The sequence below is a fragment of the Terrapene carolina genome, unplaced genomic scaffold (assembly GCF_002925995.2).
Source record: "Terrapene carolina triunguis isolate 2854851 unplaced genomic scaffold, T_m_triunguis-2.0 Scaffold706, whole genome shotgun sequence".
NCBI classification, from domain to species: domain Eukaryota; kingdom Metazoa; phylum Chordata; order Testudines; family Emydidae; genus Terrapene; species Terrapene triunguis.
This window is the reverse complement of record NW_020665057.1, coordinates 3,435,465-3,460,959: the sequence shown is the minus strand read 5'-3', so window position 1 is coordinate 3,460,959 and position 25,495 is coordinate 3,435,465. Positions and strand designations below refer to the sequence as shown.

General features: G+C 42.5%; 1 protein-coding gene across 4 annotated transcripts in view; it reads left to right on the top strand.

Annotated features, from left to right (window-relative positions):
• Positions 1 to 23,043, top strand: part of TBCK (TBC1 domain containing kinase) — a 180,116-nt gene extending 157,073 nt beyond the window's left edge. For all 4 annotated transcript variants that reach the window (XM_024206568.3, XM_024206570.3, XM_024206571.3 and 1 more), the window contains exons 25-26: positions 1,949 to 2,108; positions 22,256 to 23,043. In XM_024206568.3, the coding sequence (XP_024062336.1) occupies positions 1,949 to 2,108; positions 22,256 to 22,366 (271 nt within the window). In that variant the 3' untranslated portion in view covers positions 22,367 to 23,043. The remainder of the gene's footprint in view (positions 1 to 1,948; positions 2,109 to 22,255) is intronic.
• The last annotated feature ends 2,452 nt before the right edge of the window (positions 23,044 to 25,495 follow it).

The window sequence follows — 25,495 nt, the reverse complement described above, 5'->3', positions numbered from 1 at the left end:
CCAGAGCGCGCAACCCCACCCCGCCCCCCAGAGCGCTGCTTTACCACGTTATATCCGAATTTGTGTTATATCGGGTCGTGTTATATTGGGGTAGAGGTGTACCTACCATATCAGGCAACTTAGATGGCTGAACACCTGTCTTCCCGTGGTTTGTGAATCACTCTGGGGCTTAGGTGGATGATAGGTGTCTGGAGACCCAGAGAGAGGAAGCAGTACACATATCCTGCAGAGACAGGAACATACGTGGCTAGGGAACTTGTACTACAAAAACTTAGGTGCCAACTGAGTGTAAGCACCTGCAAGCTTCAGCAGAAGTTTTGTGCATCATAGTGGTGCCAGAACTGGGACTTAGGGACTTAGCTCCTTTTGTGCATCCAGACTTTACCTAACAACTTCTAGGAGTTGTTGGCTTTTACATACTAACCCTTTCATAGGTGTCCCATACGATACACAGAATTTCTTGATTTTAATAAGGCTGTAAATAAGAAATTGTCTAGCACCTTTTGTCTGAAAACCTATAAGAACTTTAAAATATTAAATAACACTCTCAAAACCTCTGTGAAGTAGGCAAGTAATATCCCAATTTTAAAGATGTGGAAACTGAAGTAAACAGAGTAAATGCTTCTCATTGAGTCAGTAGTGGAGCCAAGAATAGAACCCCAATCATCTGATTCCCAGTTCAGTGTATTAACCCCAGAACAGTCCTACACTTCACTGGAACTTCTTGCAGTGCTTAAGTTTCTGTTGAAACTAAGAGATGCAGATGCTTGTGAAAATTTTAAGAATAAGCAAATAATAAATTAAACAAACTCTTTCAAACTTCAGTTTTGAGTTCAATTTCAGTTTGGGAAATGTTCTTCCATTTTTAGTTAGCTGAGATTTTGTTCATACTTCATATCTTAGCGTTTAAATGAGGGCAATTTCAGAATGGTAGGACTAACGTAAAACAATGCAGAAATGTGTAGATTTTTGAGATGCTCAACAATCCATTTGAGATTGGTTTGGGGTTCTATTTCTGTGCACTTCAGTTTCTCTGAGAGAGAAACATATCACTGCATTGATATAATTGCATGCTATGGATAAAACTTGTTTTAAAAGGAATTAGTAAAAAACAAAATGGGACTCCTGAGTTGGTTTTATGAAAAAGCCATCTCCAGCACCGTATCAAAGACTGACACTCACACACATGAACTTCACAAGGAGCAATTGCTGACACTTTAATTTGTGGTAGAAGCTTTGAGTTCATAGTACTTGATATCTAAAGGGTTAACTACTGTAGTGAGGGCAAAGTAGTTATTTTGGAAGTGTTTCATGGCTGTTTAAGGGTAAGTTAAACCTTTACAAGGCTGCATGCTGATAAAACAGACAGAATGATGTGTCCCTGAGCATAAATCTCTGCTTCCTCCTGTGAAACTAAGTACTCATTGACCACTGCAGAATTCGAAATGATTCCATCTGTCACTTTTTAAACAGCAAATAAATCTTCATGCTATTAGTTTTCCTGTGATGTGGCAGCTGTTGTTTTCAATATGGGTAAACAATAAATGAGGTTCTTGATATATGCTAATCCAGTAAGAACAAATTAGCCTGTGTCACATCAGCCAGGGGGGAGGAGGCGGGAGCTGCTTATACATTAGACAGTTTGTTTCATTTACATATATCATTGGTATTAGAAATGAAGAGAAAAAAAATACCAAAAAAAGTTCATCTTTTACAGGTATGAGTTAAAACTATATCATCCAAATTCTGTGCTAAAATTGAAAGTCACATTGACTTCAATGGGAGTGGTGCGTAAATACAAATCTGAGAGCTGGGTTCACTCTTGGTTGTTTGTTTGTATTGTGGTAGCACTTAGAGACCCCAGCCCCACTGAGCTACGTCCTGTTCAGCAGGTGTGGGTGTATCCGGTTTCTTTTTTCATATTTCCCTTAACTGTGTTGCCCGTCAGCTTTAATCGTGGCCACATTTCAGGCAGCATCAACATTCCATTTGGCTCAGCATTCACCACGGAAGGAGAGCTCGTCCAGTGCCCTGCTACTGCCACGCTCCAGAGCTTCAAAGGAAGAGTTGTTGTGATTGTAGGACATGTGGTGAAGAACACGGCTTCTGTAAGTTTATAGCTATAACATATACTAACTCTAAATACATTTATGGAGGATAAGTCCATCAGTGGCTACTAACCAAGGTGGGCAGGGATGGTGTCCCTAGCCTCTGTTTGCCAGAGTCTGGGAGTGGGCGGCAGGGGATGGATCACTTGGTGCTTACCTGTTCTGTTCATTCCCTCTGGGGCACCTGGCATTGGCCACTGTTGGAAGACAGGACACTGAGCTAGATGGACCTTTGGTCTGACCCAGTATGGCCTTTCTTAAATAATGTCCAGGGCCTGAATGTTAATTTTCAGGCTCCAAAAAATAAATATCCCTGTCTTTTACTTGGGAAATTGATGCCAAACACACGTTTTGGGAAGCCCTGATTTGTGTAGGGTGGTTTGGTGGGTTTTTTTGCCTCTTTCCAGTTAAAGAGAAAAGGATTTGTATTTCTTTTAAACATTCAATGTCTGGAAAATGTCAGTGTTTGATGAAAAGGGATTGCTAAAAAAGAGATAATTGTCTCACAGCTTTAAAAAGTGCATTTTCAAAATGGCCAGTTTCTGAATTTGCAATAGAGAGAGCTAGTTTTGTGAAATGGCTTGGTCTTCTTGCCATCTCTGTAGAATTATAAAATGGAACATCCATGAAAAGGGGGAATAAAGAAGAACGGTTTCAAGTCTAAAGAAAATGAAAAATTATACCCAGCCAGGAAGAATACTGGCACTTACTGATCAGGCTTTCAATATTCTGGGCATCCTTGGGTCAGTCTGCCCCAAGCGCTAAGGAGAAAAAGGCACATCCCTTTAAATATGCTGCTGTCGCTGACAGTGGTGAAGTGTCTCTGTTCTTCTTTGAGTGCTTGCTCATATGGATTCCAATTAGGTGTCGGAGAATTTTTACCCTAGCAACACCTGGTGGGTCAGCTGTGGAGCCCCCTGGAGTGGCGCCTTCATGGTGCTCGATATATACCGCAGCCGACCCAGCGCCCCCTCAGTTCCTTCTTACCACCCGTGACGGTCGTTGGAACTGTGGAGTCCTGCTTCGCTGTTCTCCACTCTCCCTAGCGTATGCCTAATAGTTGATAGTTATAGTTGTTTGATAGTTATAGTTGATTTACTTAGTGTTAGTGGGGTTGGGGGGTCTTTCCCCTCTTCCCCAATTCTTCTCTTGGGCTCATGCCAAGGCTCCGGGATTCAAGCCCTGCAGTTCCTGCTCTAAGCCCATGCCAACGGGCGACCCCCATGACTCTCTTGCCTGAAGTGTCTGGGGGAGTCTCATCAAGCAGAGAAGTGCAGGATCTGCAAAGGGTTTTGACCCAGTCTAAGAAGGAGTGGGACTTTCGTTTAAAGCTGCTCCTCATGGAGGCAGCTCTTAGCCCTCAGCCTCCTGCGGCGCGCCAAGATCTGGCACCGCTCCCCGGCACCGCAACCGACATCATCGTCCCAGCACTGCTCCCATTCTCCTGGCCAGAAGCGACACCGGAAAAGGATGGCCCACCTCCACAGAGACCAGCCTCCCTGGAACTGCCCATGGAGACGCATCCCACAGGGGAGGCATCTAGGGGCACAGCTTACGGCTTCAGCACCGTTGACTCCGGCCCCGAGGGGAGAGCCGTTGAGTCTGGTACCCCTGGACTCCCCGACACGCAGCTAAGGTCCAGTTGCTGTCTACCCCGGATACTTTTGCAGCTGCAAGGGATCTTATTGCCATGATGGCATCAACATCCCCTCAGCTACATGCCAAGGCACCGGTGCCTGTACGTGCGGCACTGTCCCGGGGCAAGCTGGCCCTAATCCACCCATCGGCACCATCAGTCAAGCTGCCGCAACGATCCCGTTCTCAACATTGTTCCTGCTCCCGCCACCACTCGCAGTCCCGGCGCCACTCTCCTTGGCGGCGCCGGTTGTACTCGCGGCACCGCTCCGACTCCAGTCGCCAGTCCTGGTACCGCTCTGCCCACCGGTCGTTGTCGAGGAGCAGATCCCGGACCTGACGCCGCTCTCATCTGGTCATCATCTGGGCCCAGATCCAGGTGCCGTTCCAGGTCCCGGCGCCGCTCCCCAGCATCGCGGCACCGTTCCCCATTGCCTCGTCGACATGACCCAGTGCAGATCTGCTCGGCTCCACTGTGGCCCTCACGTTCTGCTTCTTGTTCTTTGGTCACATTTCTCAGACCGTCGCCATTTGGATCATAGCCGTCTAGAGTCAGGGGCTGGGCCTTGGCAGGCGCAGGAGCAGGGTCCCGCTCAAGGGCCCATTCTGGCCATTTTGGATGTCCTGGGCGTTACCACCAGGCCCAGGGTGCTCCATCTGGGGCTTCTCAATCAGCCCTGTCCGAGCCACGAGTGCCAGAGGCTACCATCAGTCAGCCCACCCCAGTGGGCATGGAGACTGTGGCGGCTCTTCTCCCTGCTGCAGGATCTTCTCCAACACCGATTCCTAGTCCGGGCCCTGAGATCGCTGGCACAGGACAGCCGGCCCCGGCTCCGCAAGGCGATGAGGCGGTGGCAGGCACTACAGTCTCGGGTCCCCCTCCAATAGACCTCCGTGCCCACCAGGACCTCCTGCACAGGGTGGCATGGAATATGAACCTGCAGGCGGAGGAGGTGATAGAGGTGGAGGACCCTGTGGTGGATATTCTGTCTGCGGAAGCTCCATCAAGGGTGGCCCTACCCCTTATTCGGACCATCCAAACCACCACCAGGACAATCTGGCAGACACCTGCATCCATCACCCCGACTGCTAAGGGAGTGGAGCGGAAAATACTTTGTCCCCTCGAAGGGGTATGATTATCTGTTCAACCACCCACTGCCCTGTTCGCTGTGAACAAATAAAAAAGAACGGCATGGCCAGCAGGCCCCAGCACCCAAATCAAAGGATGCCAAGCACCTTGATTTGTTTGGGCGCAAAGTTTATTCCTCAGGGGGACTTCAGCTCAGGATCGCTAATCAGCAGGCGCTCCTGAGTCGTTACAATTTTAACTCCTGGAACTCCATGCTGAAGTTTAAGGAGTTAGTACCTCCAGAGTCCAGAGAAGAGTTTGGGGCTTTGGCGGAAGAAGGCAAAACAGTGGCACGGCCCTCCTTGCAGGCCTCGCTGTATGCTGCGGACTCCGCCGCACGTACTTTGTCCTCAGGGATCGCGATGAGGTGTATCTCCTGGCTGCAAGCCTCTGGCCTGCTACCGGAACTTCAGCAAACACTGCAGGACCTCCCCTTTGATGGAGAGGGCCTGTTTTCGGAAAAGACCCATTCAAGGCTACAAAGCCTTAAGGACTCAAGGGCGATAATGAAGTCCCTGGGCATGCACACACCGGCTACCCAGCGGAAATCCTTCAAACCCCAGCAGCCGCAACAATGCTCCTATCCTCCTCCTCGGCTGAGTCAGGATTTCTATAGGAGGCGGGGGCGTAATGGCAGGAGGAAGCCCTCCAACCCCCAGTCTGGGCAAGGCCAGGGTCTGTCCAAGTCTTTGTCAGGCTCAAAATAGGCCTTTTGAAAGGATGCCCGAGGACGATGTACCGGACTTTGTTCAGGATCCTACCCCACCTTTCTTGAATTGTTTATCCCATTTCCACCATGCTTGGTCTCACATAATCACAGACTGCTGGGTTCTCTGCACGGCGGAAGTGGGATACTTTCTCCAATTTTCTTCCTCCCTGTCCCTCTTCAGGGACCCTTCTCACGAGGAACTCCTTATTCAGGAGGTTCAGATGCTCCTCGCCATGGGGGCGATCGAGGAGATTCCGAGGGAGCTAAGGGGCAGTAGGTTTTACTCTCGATACTTCCTAATCCCCAAGGCAAAGGGTGGGCTTTGGCGCATTCTGGACCTGCGTGGACTCAACAAGTTCATGGTAAAGTTGAAGTTCCGCGTGGTGGTCTTGGGCACCATTATACCTTCCCTGGAGACTGGTACGCAACCCTCAACATGAAGAACGCGTATTTTCACATAGCGATTCATCCGGCACACAGACGCCTCCTCCGCTTTGTGGTCAACCACGAACACTATCAGTTCACTGCCCTTCCCTTCGGTTTCTCCACGGCTCCCCAAGTGTTCACCAAATGTATGGCAGTCATGGCAGCCTTCCTTTGTCGACGGCGGGAGCATATATACCCTTACCTCGACGACTGGCTTATCCGGGGACGCACCAGAGAACAGGTGCAGTCCCACCTCTGCTTGGTCACGGACACGTTTAGTCGGTTAGGCCTCCTTCTCAACGTGGCAAAGTTGACACTAGAACCGACCCAGAGAATAGAATTCATTGGGGCAGTTCTGGACTTCGTGCTGGCACGAGCCCTCCTGCCGGACGCTCATTTCCAGGCTATAATGGGCCTTGTCCGGAGCCTTCAGAGCTTCCCAACCTTGTCAGCAATGCGTCTTCTCAGCCACATGGCTTTCTGCACATACATGACCAGGCACGCCAGACTTCGACTCCACCCGTTACAAGCCTGGCTAGCATCAGTGTATCGCCCAGGTTGAGACAGCCTGAACTTGATGGTCACTGTCCTGGTGCAGGTCCTGGTCTCCCTCCGCTGGTGGTAAATCCCCGGATGGTATGTGAAGGAGTCCCTTTTCGCAGCCTACAGTCCTCCTTGTTCCTGGTCACGGATGCGTCAGCCCTGGGATGGGGTGCCCACCTCAGGGACATTCAGACGCAGGGCCTATGGCCCCCGTCCGTGCTCTCCCTTCATATCAACGTCCGGGAGCTGATGGCGGTGCGCCTTGCCTGTCAAGCCTTCCAGGAGTGGCTGCAGGGTCATTGTATGGCGGTCCTCACAGACAACACCATGGCCATGTTCTATATCAACAAACAAGGATGGGGCCCGTTCCTCCCCCCTCTGTCAGGAAGCCATTCGACTGTGAGAATTCCGCATAGCCCACTCCATTCACCTGGTGGTGTCCTTTCTACCCGGGGTCCAGAACACGCTGGCGAACCACCTGAGCAGGTCCTTCCACTCCCATGAGTGGTCGCTTTGACCAGATGTCATCCACCCCATCTTCCAAAGGTGGGGGTTTCCTCAGGTCGACCTGTTTGCCTCCCTCAGCAATCGGAAATGCCCGGCTTTCTGCTCCCTCCAAGGCCGCTCCCCGGGCTCTCTCACAGATGCCTTCCTGCTCCTGTGAATGAGTCGACTATTTTATGCCTTTCCCCTGTTCCCCCTTGTGCACAAGGTCCTGCTCAAAGTACGCAGGGACAGGGCGCGAGTGATTCTGGTGGCGTCTCTCCGAACTCAGAGCCCTTACCTCTGAACTACCCTACACGATCTTCCATAAAGTTAAGTTGCAGCTTCGGCCTCACCTGGCCTTTCTTCCCAAGGTGGTATTGGCCTTCCATATCAGCCAGGACATTTTTCTCCCGTTTTTTAATCCAAAATCACATGCCAGTCGCCAGAAACAGCGGCTGCGCTCCCTCGATGTCCGTAGGGCCCTTGCCTTCTACATTACATTGAGCATACGAAGCCGTTCGGGAAGACGACCCAGCTCTTCGTTGCAGTGGTGTACCGGATGAAAGGCCGCCCGGTCTCCTCTCAGCAGATCTCTTCATGGATCGCGTCCTGCATCTGCGCTCGCTATGATCTGGCCGGTGTACTGACCCTGCCCCTCCCTGCTCACTCCACAAGGGCCCAGGCCTCGTCAGTGGCTTTTCTGGCGCAGGTGCCGATCCAGGAGATCTGCAGAGCGCAGCGTGGTCCTCGGTACACACTTTTGCTTCGCACTATGCCATCGTCTGGCACGCCAGAGACGATGCGGCGTTTGGTAGAGCAGTCCTACAATCCACGGTGCTTCACTCTGACCCCACTGCCTCGGTAAGGCTTGGGAGTCACCTAATTGGAATCTATATGAGCAAGCACTCGAAGAAGAAAAAACGGTTACTCACCTTTGTAACTGTTGTTCTTCGAGATGTGTTGCTCATATCCATTCCAAACCCGCCCACCTTCCCCTCTGTTGGAGTAGCCGGCAAGAAGGAACTGAGGAGGCGCTGGGTCGACTGGGGTATATATCGAGCGCCACTTCAGGGGGCTCCACAGCTGACCCACTGGGTGGTGCTAGGGTAAAAATTCTTCGACAGCCGTGCACGCAGATGAGCAACACATCTCGAAGAACATCAGTTACAAAGGTGAGTAACCATTTTTTTTAAGCATGTGGAGGCAGTCATCAGACTTGCCTCTTTATTTCTGTGTCCGGACATTAATGACTTTACAAGCCAATGAGGAGTGGAAGTGCTTCTCTTGACATTTTTCTTCTGAAGGGAAATTAAATTGGAAACTTTCCTTTTGTTAGTAAAGGTCTTTGACAAATTATCTTACCTCTCAAAATTCCTTTCTGGGAAACAGTATAACTTAGTTTCATCAAAATCTCTAAGTCTGTGCCCTCAGAAAGGACATGAGTTCAAGACCTGATAGGGAAGATTAGAATGCCGTGAACTACCGGTGACTCTTCATATGGCTAATAGCAACAGAATGCATCTGTTTTTTGGATTTGTTTGAAGCACTTCACTATATCCCTAAAGGAGGGGGAATATAAATAGAAATGTCCGTGTTGGTCACTTACAAAATAAATTCAGTGATAAATATCTATTCACTTGGATGGTACCAAACAGAGGTAATATGTGGGCTGACTATGCAGCAGATCTAGAATAGTCTCAGATCGGTAAGTATCTTGGCATGTGCAGTTATATGCATTAGAACTGAGTAAGTCTATGATAAATATTTCAATGTGAAAATCAATTTAAATAATCACAATAGCTCACTAAATGGCTGAATACATAAATCCTTCCCCAGAGGAACAAGTGCAAAATGCATAAAATGTTAAATGCCAAGTGGAGATGATTTAATGGATGTTTTAAGTATTTGATGGTGGGTTACGCAGCAGCTTTCAACAATTACATTTTAAACCACTAAACATCATCATCTATCTTAATAAGAGCTTTACCATTCAACGACTTCCTGGGAAAAGGGGACAGAGAAGAAAAAATGCCCTGGTGTATCAATGATGAGTCTCATTATTGAAGACATCCCACACATTTGTAAATCAGTTCTCAGCAGTTGTCTTGAAGGATCATTTTTGGAAACACTTTATTTGAAACATAAAAGCAACATGGGTACTAATTAAACAATAGATCAAAGAAAAAACTGAGCAAACTACCAATGGGAGTTGTCTTAAGTAAAGACTGAGTAAAGACTTAAGGATTTGGGCTCTCCATCAGTCATCTGTCTGAAGGGTCCTGTACTTCCCTTTTTGCATGATGTGATGCCACTTTGTATACTACCCAGAGTCACGTTGGCCTTCTTGCTGCCATATCAGATTTCAAACTCAAGTTTTTATTTATTGTCCATTCTGCCCTAGGCAGGGCTTGAAAAATTTACCCCACCCCTACTAGACTGAGAACTAAACCCACTAACCAGCATGAAAGGTACCTGTGCTACCCCATCCCCAAAGACATGCGCTCTGCAATCTAAGGAAACACAGTGTTTGTGGTTATCTGTAACATTGTCAATAATCTATTTAATATATTTTGAAAAATGTAACTTTGTTCATATTGGTTTTGTTTTATGATTCTTGATAACCTTACTGCTTCCCATGGAGTTCTTAATAGCAACAGAGAAACTGACCAAAGAAAAGGATTTTCATAAAATACTTGCACTGACCAATATTTTTGCCCCACAAATCAATCAAGTACTGGAACCTCACTTGTAGAGACTCATTAAAACTATCTCTATTAGCTCTTTATGGCTGGTACATGTATCAGATTGCCTCTGCTTAGAAGGTTCATAAATCCATAGCATGTGTTTCTGCATCTCTCTATAAAAACATGGCAATACCAACTTCATTCTATTCAAATGTTTGAAGATGTATTTCACCACGTTGAAATTGGGGGCATGGGACTGGACTTGTCCAAAATAGTAGCTATTATTTTGTTGTTTAACTAGCTCATTGTTCCATGTTCAAGTCACTAATATGAAAAACAGCAAATAAAAGTGTAAAACCAAACAAAATTTGAATGAAAAGTTGTAATAAGCTCTTAATTTTTAAGTGTCAAGTGGCAAACTATTCCAAGTAAAAATGAATTGGCCACTAATTGTTTAATCCTTTGATGTGAGCACCTACAGTTTTTGTTAGTGCCTAATCCAAAAAAGGCTCTAAAATGATCAGGTAGTTTAGATGTATCGATTAAATATATACAGGACAGAAGGAATGGATATGAAAAATACTGCTGAACAATGTGACTGAATAACTGTAATTAGAAAGTGGAAGATCTCATTTTAATTTTTTTAATATCTTGCTTTATATCAGTACAATGCATCCAAAGTTGACTGTCTCTGAATAGATTTCTTCCTTTTCTATTTGCATCCTTTGTTCTTGGTTTAGCTTCCCCGTGATGAAACACTTAGACTGGCTTTAGAAAGTGCTTTCTTTCCATATAGACAAAAACATTGCTTTCAGCAGGAGAAGCAGGAACACAGCAATGGTAAAGAAACTAGTTCTGTTTTGGCTTCATTTAAACACTTCCGTAGGCCAGGATTAAGCCATGCTGGCCCCCTGGAATGTTTGTGGCCTTGAGGATGGCTGTAATTTGATGTCAGTTTTGCAACTTCTGGGTGAATACTGAGCCTTCCTTACTGGCCAAATAATGGCCTATATCTAGGAACAGCAGGAAACCACTAAGAAAAAAGGGTGATGGGAGAGAGTTAAACAGTCTGAATTGAGACTGAGCAAACAACCTTTAAATGACTGGAATGACAATGCCTTACACTCTCATGCTAATTAATGTCCTAAACATCCCCTCCCGACATTTGTACATGGGAAATGGACTCTTAAATTCCAGCATGGATACTGGATAACTGAAGTGGAGCGTATAATGGTTAAGCTGATTTTGGATATGCACAACAGCAGCTCTTGCTTAGTTTGTGGCTGATGGAATTTCAATGCATATTTAAATCATTGATCAAAGTTTGAGAGTCAGTGAGCTAAAGATGGATCAATGGTGTTAGTCACAGAAATGTGGCGAGGGGCTAGTTTTGTGGGAAGGAGTGCACCATTTATTTACCCAAAAATATCAATTCTGATGCATTACCTGTGGGGGGGTGTTTATTTTTAACGAAGTCCTGCTTTTATCTGTGTTACAGCCAGGTTGACTGTAGTTAGAAGAGATCAAGTGACTTGACCAATGTCAGAGAGTGAGTTAGTGGCTTAGCCTTAATAGTGACATACACTACTACCTGGGCTGGTGTTCTTGGAGAAAGTTTACCATTTTCCTGACTTGCCCAGATTATTTAATGCATTTCTTATTTTTAGTTAAATATTTAATTGGAAAAAATGTTTTCAGACCATTTTTGCCCTGATAGTAATACTACAGATTATACTAGCCTAGCCCTGTAATCTTCAATCACCAGCCGATCATTTCTCAGCAGTGAAGCAATCTCTTTAACAAGAAGGCAGATTTAGTATAGTAATGTTCTTAATCTGTTGTTGATAATAATTAGACCTTACCTTTTTGTTACTGTGGGAAAATATTGTTGGATAGAACGCTGGGAATAGTGTTAGGATCTCACTATGGCTGGTGAGTCATGGTGTTTGAACTTTTGATTGTTACATTGATTATTTTGACCTGGTAAAGTCGTTGCTTTATTATTAATCCATTATGTAGATCATTTTTTAAATTCCTCTTGCAAGCTGTTGTACCATAATACTGTAATAATTCTCATCAGTCAGGAGTAGCTATGAGATAAGATCTATGAATTATCTCCAAAGCAAAGACAAATAATCTGGGTTTTGTATAGGTCTTCTTGCCTCTTTACAAAGCACAAAGAAAGATTTAAGTTCAACCTCTCTTTAGTATGACCTATTCCTGGCCCAAGAAAATGTCTTTTACCTTATGAAAATGACATATTGTCTGAGTTTGCATGGTGAAGCTTTCACATGGGAACCTTTCCTTTTGCTTTAAAAAAAAAAGTGAGGTGGGGAGGAAATAGGTAGCAACTGAAAACAGATTATTTTATGGCATTGAGAGACAATTATCAGAGTGCATTTTTGCTGGCTACATTCTTTATATGACCGAAGACTGAGTGTTGCATAGTACTGTTCGATAATTGCTTGCCACACTTCTGAAAATCAACAAAGTTTAAAACATAAGCATCTAGCTGTTACATTTAAATTTTAAAATAATTATTTTTAAATAATTAAATCACATTTAAAATCGATGTTCAAGTCAGCAGGTAAGGTAGTCAGTGTATAATTACCAATGTTAATGAATGTTCTTGTTCCTAATTATCTTAGTACTGCACTAAAGACGTTGCATTGTGTGTTTAAAGTATTGAATTTCGTACTGAAAAGTTTGATGGTTTTGATTATATGGAGGCTGGGGATTTTCAAAGGAACCTAAGGGTGTTAAGTGCCCAACTTCCACTGAATTGCAATGGGATTTTGATGCCTAACTCCTTTACGCTCTCTTGAAAACCCCAGCCAAAGAGGCTAGTCTCCCCAGGGTAAAGGTTGGTGCTACTTTCCTGTTTATAAACCCATATTTTGATACATGAACACCCTACTAACTTAATTAAAAAACAAACAGAAATACCTGAACTTTCACATGGGTAAAATATTAACCAAGGGTCCTATTTTTTTTTAAACACCGAGAGCCAGATTTACAAGTGTATTTAAGTGCCTTAATATGCAAGTAGGCACCTAGCTGGATTTACAAAAGTGCCTAAGCATCTTAGGTTACGTCTACACTTTGAGCTGGAGATGTCAGTTCCAGCTTGAAGAGACCTATCTGCACTAGCTATGATCCTATTAGCTTGCTAAATGTAGAATGTAGCCGGGCACTGTGAGTGATAGGGGAGGGACTAGCTGCCCTGAGGGCATATCTATCCAAGACACTAGGTACACACTCAAGATGGCTGGCCCCTCATGTCACTTGCACCACCTCTGGTTTTAGCTGTCTCCTCGAGTTGGAGGTGTAAATTCCAGCTGAATGTGTAGACATACCCGTCGGCACCTATCTGCATATTGCCGCACCTAAATACCCTTGTAAATCTGGCCCTGGGGCAAATACATAATAAAATGTGCATGGTCCCAGTGCAGACATGATAAAAGTCCATATGATTCCCAGTGGACATTTTATGAAGTTGAGAAAAAGAGAGCTGCTGTCATCACTAGTCTACACTTCCAAATGCCACAGGATCACAGGAGAGTGATACAGGGCTGTAAGCCAGGAGGTTATCCTGAGTTATCTAACCCCTACAACTGGCCTTAATTACTTTGTACTTACAGTTTGCAGTACTACACAGACATTTTATTTAGTTAGGCCTTACATTGCCCCTAGTAAGTAGGTTAAAAAAATAAAGTTAAAAAAGAAACAGATTCAGGAGAAGTTTCACGCTGTTCCTTTGCCAGCTCATAAATCAAAAGCAGCCCATCCCAGAAACCCCAAATGTGTATTATTTTGTTATCTTTGATGAGGTTAATGCCTCTGACAGTTATTAGAAAGTTTGGGTTATTTAAGGAGGAGTTTGATCTGTCTATCTGTTTTATTACACTTAGATGTTTCTGGTTCTAATGGGGCACTAATGGGGAGTTGTGGAGCCGTCACCTTTACCTTCCCAGAAATTCCCATGAATTTTGGGGGAAACACTGACATGAGGGAAGAGAGCTTGGTGCTTCACCTCCCCCGAGCCCTATTTGAAGGCATGAAAGATGGATGGGGCTGAGCCAGTAGTTTGATCTGGAGATGCCATGCTTGAAGGGTTCCTTCAGAGATGTCAACCTTGCAGGTTGTTTTGGAACTGGGAAGCTCCATTTGGGCCTTGCCTTCCACTATCCATATGGTCCAGAAAAAGGAGACTTGAGTTACTACATGATCTCTGGGCAGGACCTTTAAGCCCTAGATGGGCTGTCTCTGAGTAATTTTTAAACATTTTTAAACAAATAAAGCAATTCTTAGACAAAAAAAGAAAATAGCTGAAGTTAAAATTATACCAACATACGTCTGACTTTTGGGCTGAACTAAACTTCTTGGAAATTCTGGATGACTAAGGGCCTTTTAAAAATAAAATAATCATAATAATAATCATAATAATAAATAATAATAATAAAAACACCCACCCACTTTATCATCAATTGATAATTTTCTGTTGAATCCTAAAATGGTATTTTCCCCCATTATTGTTTCATAGCCCACTCAGCCATATTGATGTGGGGAGTTAGATTTCACGGAAGTGCTTTGGTTGGTACAGATTAGCTGTGTTATAAGAACAGTCTCAGGAATTAGGTTACTTTTCACTTTCAGCTGTTCTCAGGAATGTTTGTGTTTGCTATTGCATTTTCACATTCCTAAATTGAAGATTCAACGCTTAGGGCAGCGCCATTCTCTTTCATGTACGTTGGTGCTCATATAACCTCATCTGATTCCAGATAATAGCTGTCCATCTATGTAGATGAATGGGATAGTTTCAAATTCTTGTGTGTAGCACCTTTCACTTATCACTTTGTAGCTGAAGTTATGGAATGGAAAGTGTACCTTCTTCAGTATGCAAAGAATTCTTCCTTGATCTTGTTAGAACAATAAGTGCATTTTTAACATACTGTGTGTTTACAGCTAAAGTTTTACCTTAACTCCTTCCCTTTCTTCCTTTTCAGTATATGATGCTGTTTTAATAGTTATCAAGTAACAGTGCCTAGCTAATTGTTTTCTTTTAATGTGTTCATCACCTGAATCTCAGAGTGCAATGGCATTTATCTGGAGTATCTTGACAGCAATAGGTCAAAGCAAACTGCAGAACTTAATGTGCGGAGCAGGATTCACATGGCCAGTTTGTGCATGGTAAGCTGGTGTGCACCCAGTCTTGAACTCACTAAGTCTCCAGGTAGACAAGCCCTTAGTATTAGAAGTAGTTGAACTAAAAATACCTTCTCTGAATCAGTGGGATTCAGTGTCTGCCTAATTTCTTTGCTTAGTTCATGTCTACTCTCCTTTACTAGAATCAAGGGCAACCTACTGGTTCTGTTTTACAGTAAAACAGCCTGCAGTCCCCCAGCTGAAGCTTTTGTAATGTATGTTTACAAAGCAATAGAAAGAAATGAACATTTGAGGAATCTTGTAACAATCTACAGGTAGTACAAAGTTTGGATATGAGAGATCTCTAATGTGAGTATCTCATTGCCTTCTGATTCTTTGTATGGCTTTGCTTCCTTGTACTGATTATTGGTCACAGCATTCTTTCACTTAGTATTCTGGTACAGTATGCTATTCCTCCTTCCTTCCCCACGCACCCTTTAATTTTCCCTTGCCACAGGAATGTCTGTGAAAGCGAGAAATTTAAACATTACCCTGATGGCCAGCCTGCAGAGAGTTGGGAACTGACTGCAATCCATTATGGCTCAAACTGCATTCTGTCACAGAAATCTTCACTATATACATTCTGAAATCATGATGCATCTAGTGTAATACAACTGGTACCCTTGAAAGCTGTGTGGTTTAGTGCTTTGAGTAGTCTGGTATAAACACAGTTTGATAAATGATCCATAGGGGCATCTAAGGTTCCCAGTTAAACCATGGAGATCATTATGGCTCCTGATACATGATGGTACTTAAATGATGGAAAGAAGGGTCAAACCTACTGTGTATATTTGTATGTACAGCTGCTGAAATATGGCATCCAACACTAGGTTAAAATGAATTTGCTTCAACTATGCTTATGCCTCTTTTTGAGTATTTGAGTAAAGGAGTTTTATTCACAAGAATGCTTAAATATTAAATATTTGCAGCTCAGTAGTTCACATTGAAAAGGGCATATTTTATGTGGAATTAATTGGTGCTTAACCCAGAAAAGGGGCAGGGTTCCCAAATCCGTCCCCAGAAACCTGGGATGGTAGTGGTTAAACAAGCCATTCAAAGATGTCCATGCACCCTCCACACACTCAAATATTTGCTGTGAACGTGACATGAGGAAATTAAATTTAACTCTGCATGCAGCTAGTAAATTTCATAGCGCCCTAACATTTTTGGAATAATGTCTTGAGCAAAGCCTACGTAACCCAGAAAAGAGAGAGATTCAATTTTTCTGGTATTTCTTAGTATTCCGTAATCCTATTTATCTGCTGCCTCTCTTTGAGAGACTTAAAGCCCTCTTCGTGAAGTTACACTTCTCCAATCAAGAAATAAAAACAATGCCATTCAACTTTTGTTGTTCAATGATGTGGAAGTAGAGCAGGCCTGACAGGGATTGGAAGGGGATTTCAATGCAAACAGTCTCTTCTGTGAGCAAGAGTCAGGCTAGCTGTAACCCTAATAACGCGAGACTTGTAGAAGCGAGAATTGAGATAATAAAGTATCTGACTTTGCTGCACCCAACCAAAAGAATGAGAACTCTGTTTTTCTCTGACAATGACAAATAAACACAACTCTAATTTTGAATATTAACTAGTGAATTCTTGCAAATAACTCTTTTATCTGTCCATAATATATAAAAAATGTAAATCTGAGTAATTGATACATTTGAGGAAACCATGATCTGTTTGTGAAGATTGAGTTTTATAAGAAGGGGGGCGGGGGACACAAGAATTGTATGTGTTCCAAGGATCGTTGGAATGGAGATTTGAATAATGCTTGCACCATTTTAAAAAAAGTTTTACAGGTTATTCCAAACTAAGCATCCCCAGTTTTTGGCTTCTGTGCTCACAGTACTCTGTAAATCAGGTCACTTTTATTTAGTTGCAAAATAAACTGTTTAGGTGCCTAACTTTAGGCCCCTAGTTTGATAGTTTGTCAGAGTATTTGAAAAAGAAAATATGAGCCCATACACAATGATTAATGTGGTAGAATGAGACAATGGTCTGAGGACATGGGGGAGACTAATTTTTAGTATTCTGAAATTAGAGTTTCTGCTGCTGACACCATAGAAGAAATCTATCGGTGGCTCAGAAGGTCTCACTACTTCATAGTATTTGTATGTCAGGAATTTTACTCTTTTTAGACTGTTAATTCGTAGTCCGTGTTTGACCAACATTAATTTTCTCTTTGTGTTGTTTATTTTCTCATGTATTTAAAGTTTTACTACGTGATGTTTGTACATAACTGTTAGGTTGTGAAAAAGGCTTGAAGTTGATGTAAATATTTGAAATAATCTTTCCTCCCCTTTCCCTCAAGCCGTACACATGCCAGAAATAGCCCTTTCACCTTTTTTGATAATGCAAGCTGCATGCAGTGTACCTTGGCAGGATAAGATTCCAGGTGGCATTAGAACATTTTTCTGTACAATTCAATCTCCAATCTTATAATGAATGTGGTGTGGGATGCACAAGCTCCTTTTCTTTTCTCTCTGGCCGACTTGCGTATCTGCAAGAAGCAGGTACCAATGCATACAAGAAGAGAAATATAAAAAGTTAATATTTTAATTAGGGAGACTGAAGGAAGTTTTAGATAATGCCAACAAAACACTTCTAAATATAATCTAATGCTGAATCCTACACCTGTTTCCCCTTTCAGGACACAACATACAAATAACAGAACATGAAATTGGCAGTGTCCTCTCTCCCCCCTCAGTAATCAGATCAGGTAGTTGTTAAATTAGGGTCAAACCCTGGCACACTCCAGCTCTGCAGCATGAAGCCATCTGATGCTGTGCAGCACAAATGTTCCCCAGGGCTGCAGAGTTCTCTTGGTGTGCTGGGATTAGGAATTAGAGAGGGAGCTTGTATGGCAGCCAGGTAGCTCCCTCATAGTAATGTCTGTGCCCCTCTCCTCCAGCTGTCACCCACAACGTTGAGGGTGCTGGGGATGACATCCAGGGAAGACAGTACATCTCCAGTCTCCCAGAAGAAGAGGATGGGTTCTCTCTGACTGCTGGAGATTAAATGAGATAGGTTGAACAGCACCTAAAGCATGCTCCTGGTTGACCACTCTATAATGGTATAGTCTGGCAGAGCAAACACTTCCCTTTATGCTTATCAGGAGTTGAAAAACACATGCACGGTCATTCAAAATTCTGTGTGTGTATGTGTGTGTTTTACTTTAAATACTACTTAAGGATTATGGTCCCTGCTCTCCCCTGTGGCAGTACTGGATGAGTTACTAATGTCCTAGAGTTGCAATAACCTCCACAGGCAAAACATGGAATAATGGGGACAAGGGACCACAGAGAGCAGTTAGGGTGTGGGAATGTCACTGTCTAAGTCCCCAACCGGAAAGATTCTGTACCTTGCTCTGGCAGACGGAATACAAAGCCTCTCTATCACCTTTCTACACTGGGAACAACTGTCCTCCGTTGGTTGACTTATGAGGAGCTTGATTACATGCAGGTAGGAGTCTAATACATGTATTACTCCTGTCTGACTGAGCTATGATTTAGGCTTTGACCAGGGTGTCCTTTTTCTGGCCAGACCTACTATCAGCTGACAGTATACACATGACAGTGAGGTGGTTGACGTGATCTAGCTTAGGGGTCAGCAACCTTTCAGAAATGGTGTGCCAAGTCTTCATTTATTCACTCGAATTTAAGGTTTCGCGTGCCAGTAATACACTTTAATGTTTTTAGACGGTCTCTGTCTATAATATATAACTAAACTATTGTTGTATGTAAAGTAAAGAAGGTTTTTAAAATGTTTAAGAAGCTTCATTTAAAATTAAATTAAAATGCAAATCTTATCAGTTTAGCGTGATCCTTGCCCTTGCTTTTCCTTGCTGAGTTTTCCAATGTCTGGCACGTATTTGGATAGTTTAAGCTGCACACAGGCTTCTGAGAGATCAGTTGTTAACCGGCTCCAAGAGGGACAGAGGACAGATTTCATGTGTGAAAATACCTGTTCATACAGGTATGTGGATCCAAATGCTGAAAGCATTGCAAATGGAATTTTCTTCAAACAGTTAAATTTCACTGGCAGGGACGTCCAGCAGGTCACAATAGAGGGCCCATGATCTCTCTCGGTAGCTTTAAGTGCACTCCGCAGATCTCCAATCTTTGATGCCCACAATTCTGAGCTTTTTAATGGAATAAGCTGCATTTCGAAATCTTCAACACCCATCCACTTAAATACAGACAAATCCAAGTCACTTTCATTGAATTTTTCAGGTTTAATTAGAAAAGTAAGTATTGGGCCAAATCGCTGGAAATCTTGAAATCTGTCAGAAAATTCTGATTCCAGTTCTTGCATGTACATTCCAATCTCATCGACACTGACGGTGCAACGTGTTGATAGCTCTTTTATGTGTTAGAAGTAGTAGAAAGTTGAATTTCGACTATCCCAAGAAAAAACTGCTAGTTTTACAACAAATGCCGTCCAGATTTCATAAAGATCCAGAACCATTTGCCCTGCACCCTGGAGACAGAGGTTGAGTTTGTTTAGGTGAGCGGTGATGTCAGTTAGAAACATGAGCTTACACAGCTATTTGTCATCATCCAGTTTGGGGTAGTTTTGTCCTTTTTCCTATAAAAAGGCCTTGATTGCATCAAAACAGTTTACAAAGTGCACCAAAACCTTGCCACGACTTAGCCACCAAATGTTGCTGTGAAGTGAAATGAACGGGCATGTAACTTTGCTTTCTTAGGAGCTGACATTTTGTCAAATGTACCCCTCAACTTACAGTGGGGAAAAAATCTCAACAGACAGCATGCACAACATCAAACGCAAATGTGCTGTTCCACATGACGTGATAGTGATGTAGGCAGCAAATCAGGACTTAAAAATATCCCAGTACAGTGGTGCTGGAACAATTTTTAAGGTGGGGGTGCTGAGCTGCAGTGGGCCACAGCTGGGGATGGCTGCAGAGCCCCAGGCCGGGGGCCAGGACCCCAGGATGGCAGCAGAGCACCTGGGACCGGTGGCCGGGACTCAGGCAATATGAGTGCCACTCAGAATCATCTCGCGTGCTGCCTTTGGCACGTGTGCCATAGGTTGCTGACCCCTGATCTAGCTGCTTCAGTTTATGATCGTGATGATATTGTCCTAGGTGTTTGTCCCTGGTGGTCTTTGATAAGTCCTGTCAATGGATTTCTTTGAATTTCCGGATGAATGGTCTCTACAGTTCTCCCAAATGCTTCCTGTGACCCCTTCAGCCTCTCTCCCAGAACAAGCACATACTCTCTTACTTAATTTTTCATTAGAATCAGTGCCTCCTCCTCAAATTCCTGTCACTCTTTACTTGCAAGAGCTCTTACTCTGCCACTTTGTCCCCATCTCACTGTTAGTTTTCCTGTCCTGCCTCTCTCCTAACTATTTGGATACTTGCTTCTCCTCGCTCTACAATATCACTCCTCTTCTCAGACCACCCAGCTAGCAGACTCTCTTTCTCTGTTTCTCTGATGGTCTCCCCACTCCAACTGCTGTTTCCCAGTTGTCACAGGCCTCTCCAGTGTGATTGCCGTGGGGCTCCCTCAGCACACCAGCAGGATTTACATGGACCATTTGTCAAATATGCAACGAAAGCTCATTTCTAACTATACCCTGATTACTGGGGCATGGCAAAAGTACCGTGTAGCACAAGATGTATGATGTACAAATCCTAAATGAGAAGCAATTATGTGTGCTAAATCCCTATTTATAGTTAAAATTTAAAATATTAATAGACACTGTATGTAGCTTTTGAAGAGTTATTAATGCCTAAAATGTGATAGATATATGATGTAGGTATGATGAGGTATAGATATGGCATGAGATAAATATATGTCATTAAGAATGTATGGTAATTTTTCCAGCATATTGTTGATGAATATAGCACAGTACTTCTTTTTTTTAAAAAGAAACACATTCATATATCATCCATATACGTGTTTGTGTGTAGTTAGTGACTGTAAAGATAGTGGGGGAGTCTGAATATGCCTCAGTAATAGATCAATGCATATCGCAAGCAGCTCTGGTTCAGAGAGCTTTCCATGGATGCATGGTATTTATTCCTCTGTTGCAAGCTGGCATCACTTGGCAGTTACATATCCCATCTTGCTTAATAGCCTGTAATGGTGTTTTTAATCCTTTGAATCTTCCATTGACTGACAGAAGCCAATGAGGAAGGAGAAAGACACACCAATGTAACTTACCTTTGGTCTTCCCTAGGGTAGTACCTCCATGAGACATGACCCTGGGAATTCCCTGACTGTGATCAGCTGTGACCCCTTATATTGTCTGAACAAGTCTTCAGTGATCACAGATCATGTGCTGAATTCTCACTCCCTATTCAAGTCTAACCTGAATCACTTGGAAAGAAATGCAATAACTTTGTTTGACATACAGATGTACAAAAATGAAATATGTGCATATTTAAAATGCCTTTACAGCAAGGATGTCATAAAACTCATTACAAGGTGAAAATTCCCGCTGGGGAAGAAGTTTAATACTTTGCTACTATTAATTGTTGTTGTTTGCCGCCCTTAAAGGAAATGCCCCTGTCTTTCTGTTTTAGGATTGAGCAGGTAATGGTGAACCACATCATCTTAAGCCTTGGTAGCTATTGTAGTGTCATGGTCATTTAAATGGGAAGTAGACAAAAAAATTCTTCCAGCCACGGTTTAGTGTGCCAAACTCAGTTCACGTGGTGGCACTTGAATGGAAGCTATTGCCCTGTTGGAGTTGGTAATTTAGTTGGCTGCACAGAAGTAAATCTTAGTACTTTATACTTCCTATGAGTTGTGCAAATGGATAGTAATTGATGATAAATCAGGAAGGAAACAAACGTTGTACAGACTTTTTAAATTGTGGGGGAGGGAGATGGCTGTGTGTTTTCCAAACAACATTTGGTTGGGAAATTGAATGTCAAGGTAAAGCACTGATTGTAATGACAGATGCTGGGAATTGGATGGCTATGGAGAATTTTATCTCCTCTTTTACACCACTAGAAGATGGTCCCTCTGGATCAGATGTTAAGGAATCCTAACAGCGATGGGTGAGGAAACTGGACCTGCAGATGCCAGTACAATACATCATCTGTAAAGAGAATTCAGAGCTACCAATGTGACACTTTTCACGACCACCAAATTCAATGCAATGCATACAAACAAATCATTATGGGCTGCTATGCCATAGTAGTTAGTAGGAAAGCAATTCTGTTGTGGGGTTCACAGATGAATGCAGATATTATATGGGGATATTATTAAGGTTATCCTCTGTTTCACTTTGATTTCTTAGCTCAGAAAAAGGAGTACAATACACAGCATACTAACTATGTGTATCTGTTTCAGTTTGCAGCTCATCTAGTGCAAATCAAATATCCAAGAGTCTGCATTCTGGACGGAGGCATAAACAAGATCAAGCCAACTGGTCTTCTGACAGTTCCTTCTCCACAGATATAAGCAACTACAAATTTTGAGAGAATTTAAAGTTAAAGGGTTCTGTCGACTGTGTGTGAGCATCATAAACCGTAAGGGCATTATGACATCTGCGGTATACATGAAATCCAAATGATCAGCGTCTTTCCATGTGGATCTGGAGTGAAGGAGCTTTGATTTTATCATTTGACATGGAACTTCAGTTGGACTGGATGAAAAATGTGAAGCTTTAAATCTTGCAAGGGACTTCCTTCAGCAGCAATGAAATCTGCATCAAGCATTGTCAGGTTCCAGTATAAAAGCAGTGTAGCTAAGGTAAATATTTAGGGTCTATACATATTTCAGCAAAACAGGAGAAACCATTGCCAGAGAGATCACAGTTGCATTAAATAGATTATTTTTGAGAAATATTTTAGAGCGTGAACATTGAAAGTAATAGGCTGAAATTGTATCACACACATCTTACTACAAATAACATTTTTCCCTATCAAATCTTTAAAGAATAAATGCTGTATTTAGTGATCCACTTTTGTTCTGGGCAGCTGTTTTCTAATCTGGACAGGAAATGAAAATAAATAAATCCCAAACTGGAAATCAATGTTCAGAGTGCTGCTGAATATATCCAAATATATACCTTCTTTTAGAGAATTGTTCATTCAGCTTTCATTTACTCTTTACTATTACTGTAGCTGTTTCATAGTAGGCCTAGGCTGTGCAAATAATTTCCCGAAACATGAGAAATGTTAAAATATGTAGAAAAATAGGCTTCTGACTGTACTTTGGGAAGTGACAAAAGATTAATTAGCCAAAAAATAATAGTGGTCCATATTTGAAACACTTATAAAGAAAAAAAGCAGTTCTGTTTTTTCACACCATAGGACTCCCCAACCTTTCATAGAAATGTACATTCTAATTGAAGGTGGAAAAGGTGTATTGGGTGATCTACTTTATTCCACCTGCCAATGTAGTCACTTTTTGAAGGACCACTTCTTGAGTCTGAACTTTAAAATTGACACACTGAGACAGCAATAATATCTCTAAAATATAATATATCCCAGTGCTGCAGTTGAGTGAAAGCAAGTACCACAAGTGGGATGAGATGGTTTTGGGTAAAGAGAGTTTGGAAATGACCTTTTTTTGCAATCAGAAGCCAAGAGTGTCGAAAACAGAGATAGGAGCAGGAAATGGGGTCTGTCTGCTGCCAAGGAGCTAAAAGGGAGGGTGACTTTATTTTTTGTTATGTTGTTTTGACTTTATTTGTGTGAAGCTCACTTTTTTGGATATGGTGAAAAATACCTGAATTCTATACCTCACAATTCTAGCTTAACCCCAGGTTAGCCCCAGCTTTGCTATGGTTCCAAAAATTCATTTTTCTAAGTAAATTTTTTAAAAAAAAACCTCTAAAAATATACAATAATCTATATCTTCCGGTACATCACTTATAAAAGTATAATATTTTTAATCCAAAAAGATGCGATGCAGGCTGTAGGCTCCCTAAATCAATGGCATTAAAATAAATGTATTGTGCTCTAATGCCCTGAGAGCAAGAGCCAGTGAGGGAGAGCTGATGTTTAAAGGGAAAAAACTTTGAGATGGTACTAAGAATATTCCTTTAACTTTAAAATTAGAAAACTTTCTTATGCATTCTTCTGGGTATTATCTGCTTTTAAAATGTGGTTGTAGACATTAAAGTAGCTTGTAAAATAAAAAGCATTAAAGATTTGTTAGTGTGAGCAGATGGGAGTTTGTCATTTGAGTTGACACAATGTTCCTTTTTTTTTAGAGTGGTCTATGAAATATAAAGGTTTACAATAAAAGTACAGTGTTAGTATACAAGGACTTACTCTGGAAAAAGTGACTAAAACTAGTGCTTGCCCTAGTTTGGGAATTCATGTGATGATTTAGTTTTAACTTTGCAAATAGAGCATTGCAGCAGCTCAGTATATTTACATTTTTCTTTCCTTATGTCATAAAAGATTAATTTCCAATATTAAGCCATTTGAAGAAAGGCTAAACACAGACCATGTGGTCTTCTGTAGATCGCCGACAAGATTATCTCATAACTCCTTACACTGAAACTGTGGAAGATCAGCATCATAGAGGGAGCTGTTCCACCAGAGCATTGGATCTGGACCGCTCAATGAGCAGGTTTTATTCTGAAGTTGATTCAGAGGCTCACTTGTGGCACACCATTAGTAATTCTTGATACCACCAAGTGACTGTGATCTTAGTAGCCCTACATACTGCATTATTCTTCATACTGGAAATATATGTCAAGAAAAAAAATTATTCTGACACCCTTTGTCTGAGGAGTGCTCTAACTTATGGTAGAGACTACACAATGGCAGTGCTTTATATATGTGACAAGGTGGTGGCACATTGTCTGGTCCCACGTGAACAAGGAGTTGACCACAACTCAGTGTCTCCCTCCATTTATACAGGTGCTCAGAAGGATGGGTGGCAAAGGGGAGAGAAGGCCTTTTGGAAGGTAGGGCTCCACGACTAGTATCATCTAGGACTCATCTGAACCTTAAGCTCTAGGAAGTTTTCCCTGTTTCTTTTTCCAGGTACGTTAACTTAAGTTTTAGAACAAGAAAGCAAATTACTTTTTGAGGAAATAGCTCACAGCCCCTGTGTTTTCTTCTGTTGACTCATTCAACTAGTTTACGATCTTTGAAATGTAAAACATTTATTGACAATTTTCTATGTTAAAAATGAGATCAAGTTGAATTAACTAATAATTACAACCTTTGTAATCTCTTCTATACAGGGCAAGTTTTTGAAAAGAGGCTCAATTAAGGGGGTGGTGTTGGGTGATAGTTTGCGTTGCAAGTTCTTGTTTATGATAAATCTTTACATGGACAGGAGTCACAAAAAAAGAGACGTGCAAGACCAGAAAATGCACAGAATCATTGAGCAACATCTAATTACAGTGAAGCAATTAGAAATGTGTTATGCCATTTACATTAACACTTGCATAACTTAAACTGGACCAGATTGAGTTGCTAATGTGTAGCACTACTTATTACTTTGTTATTGACATTTTAAAAGGATGAATAGAGGCAATGAGGATATAGAAAACTTCAGACTTTTAAAGAAAGGAATTGCACCTCATTTCTAGACTCCACTTTTATTGGTGTGTCTCAGATATGT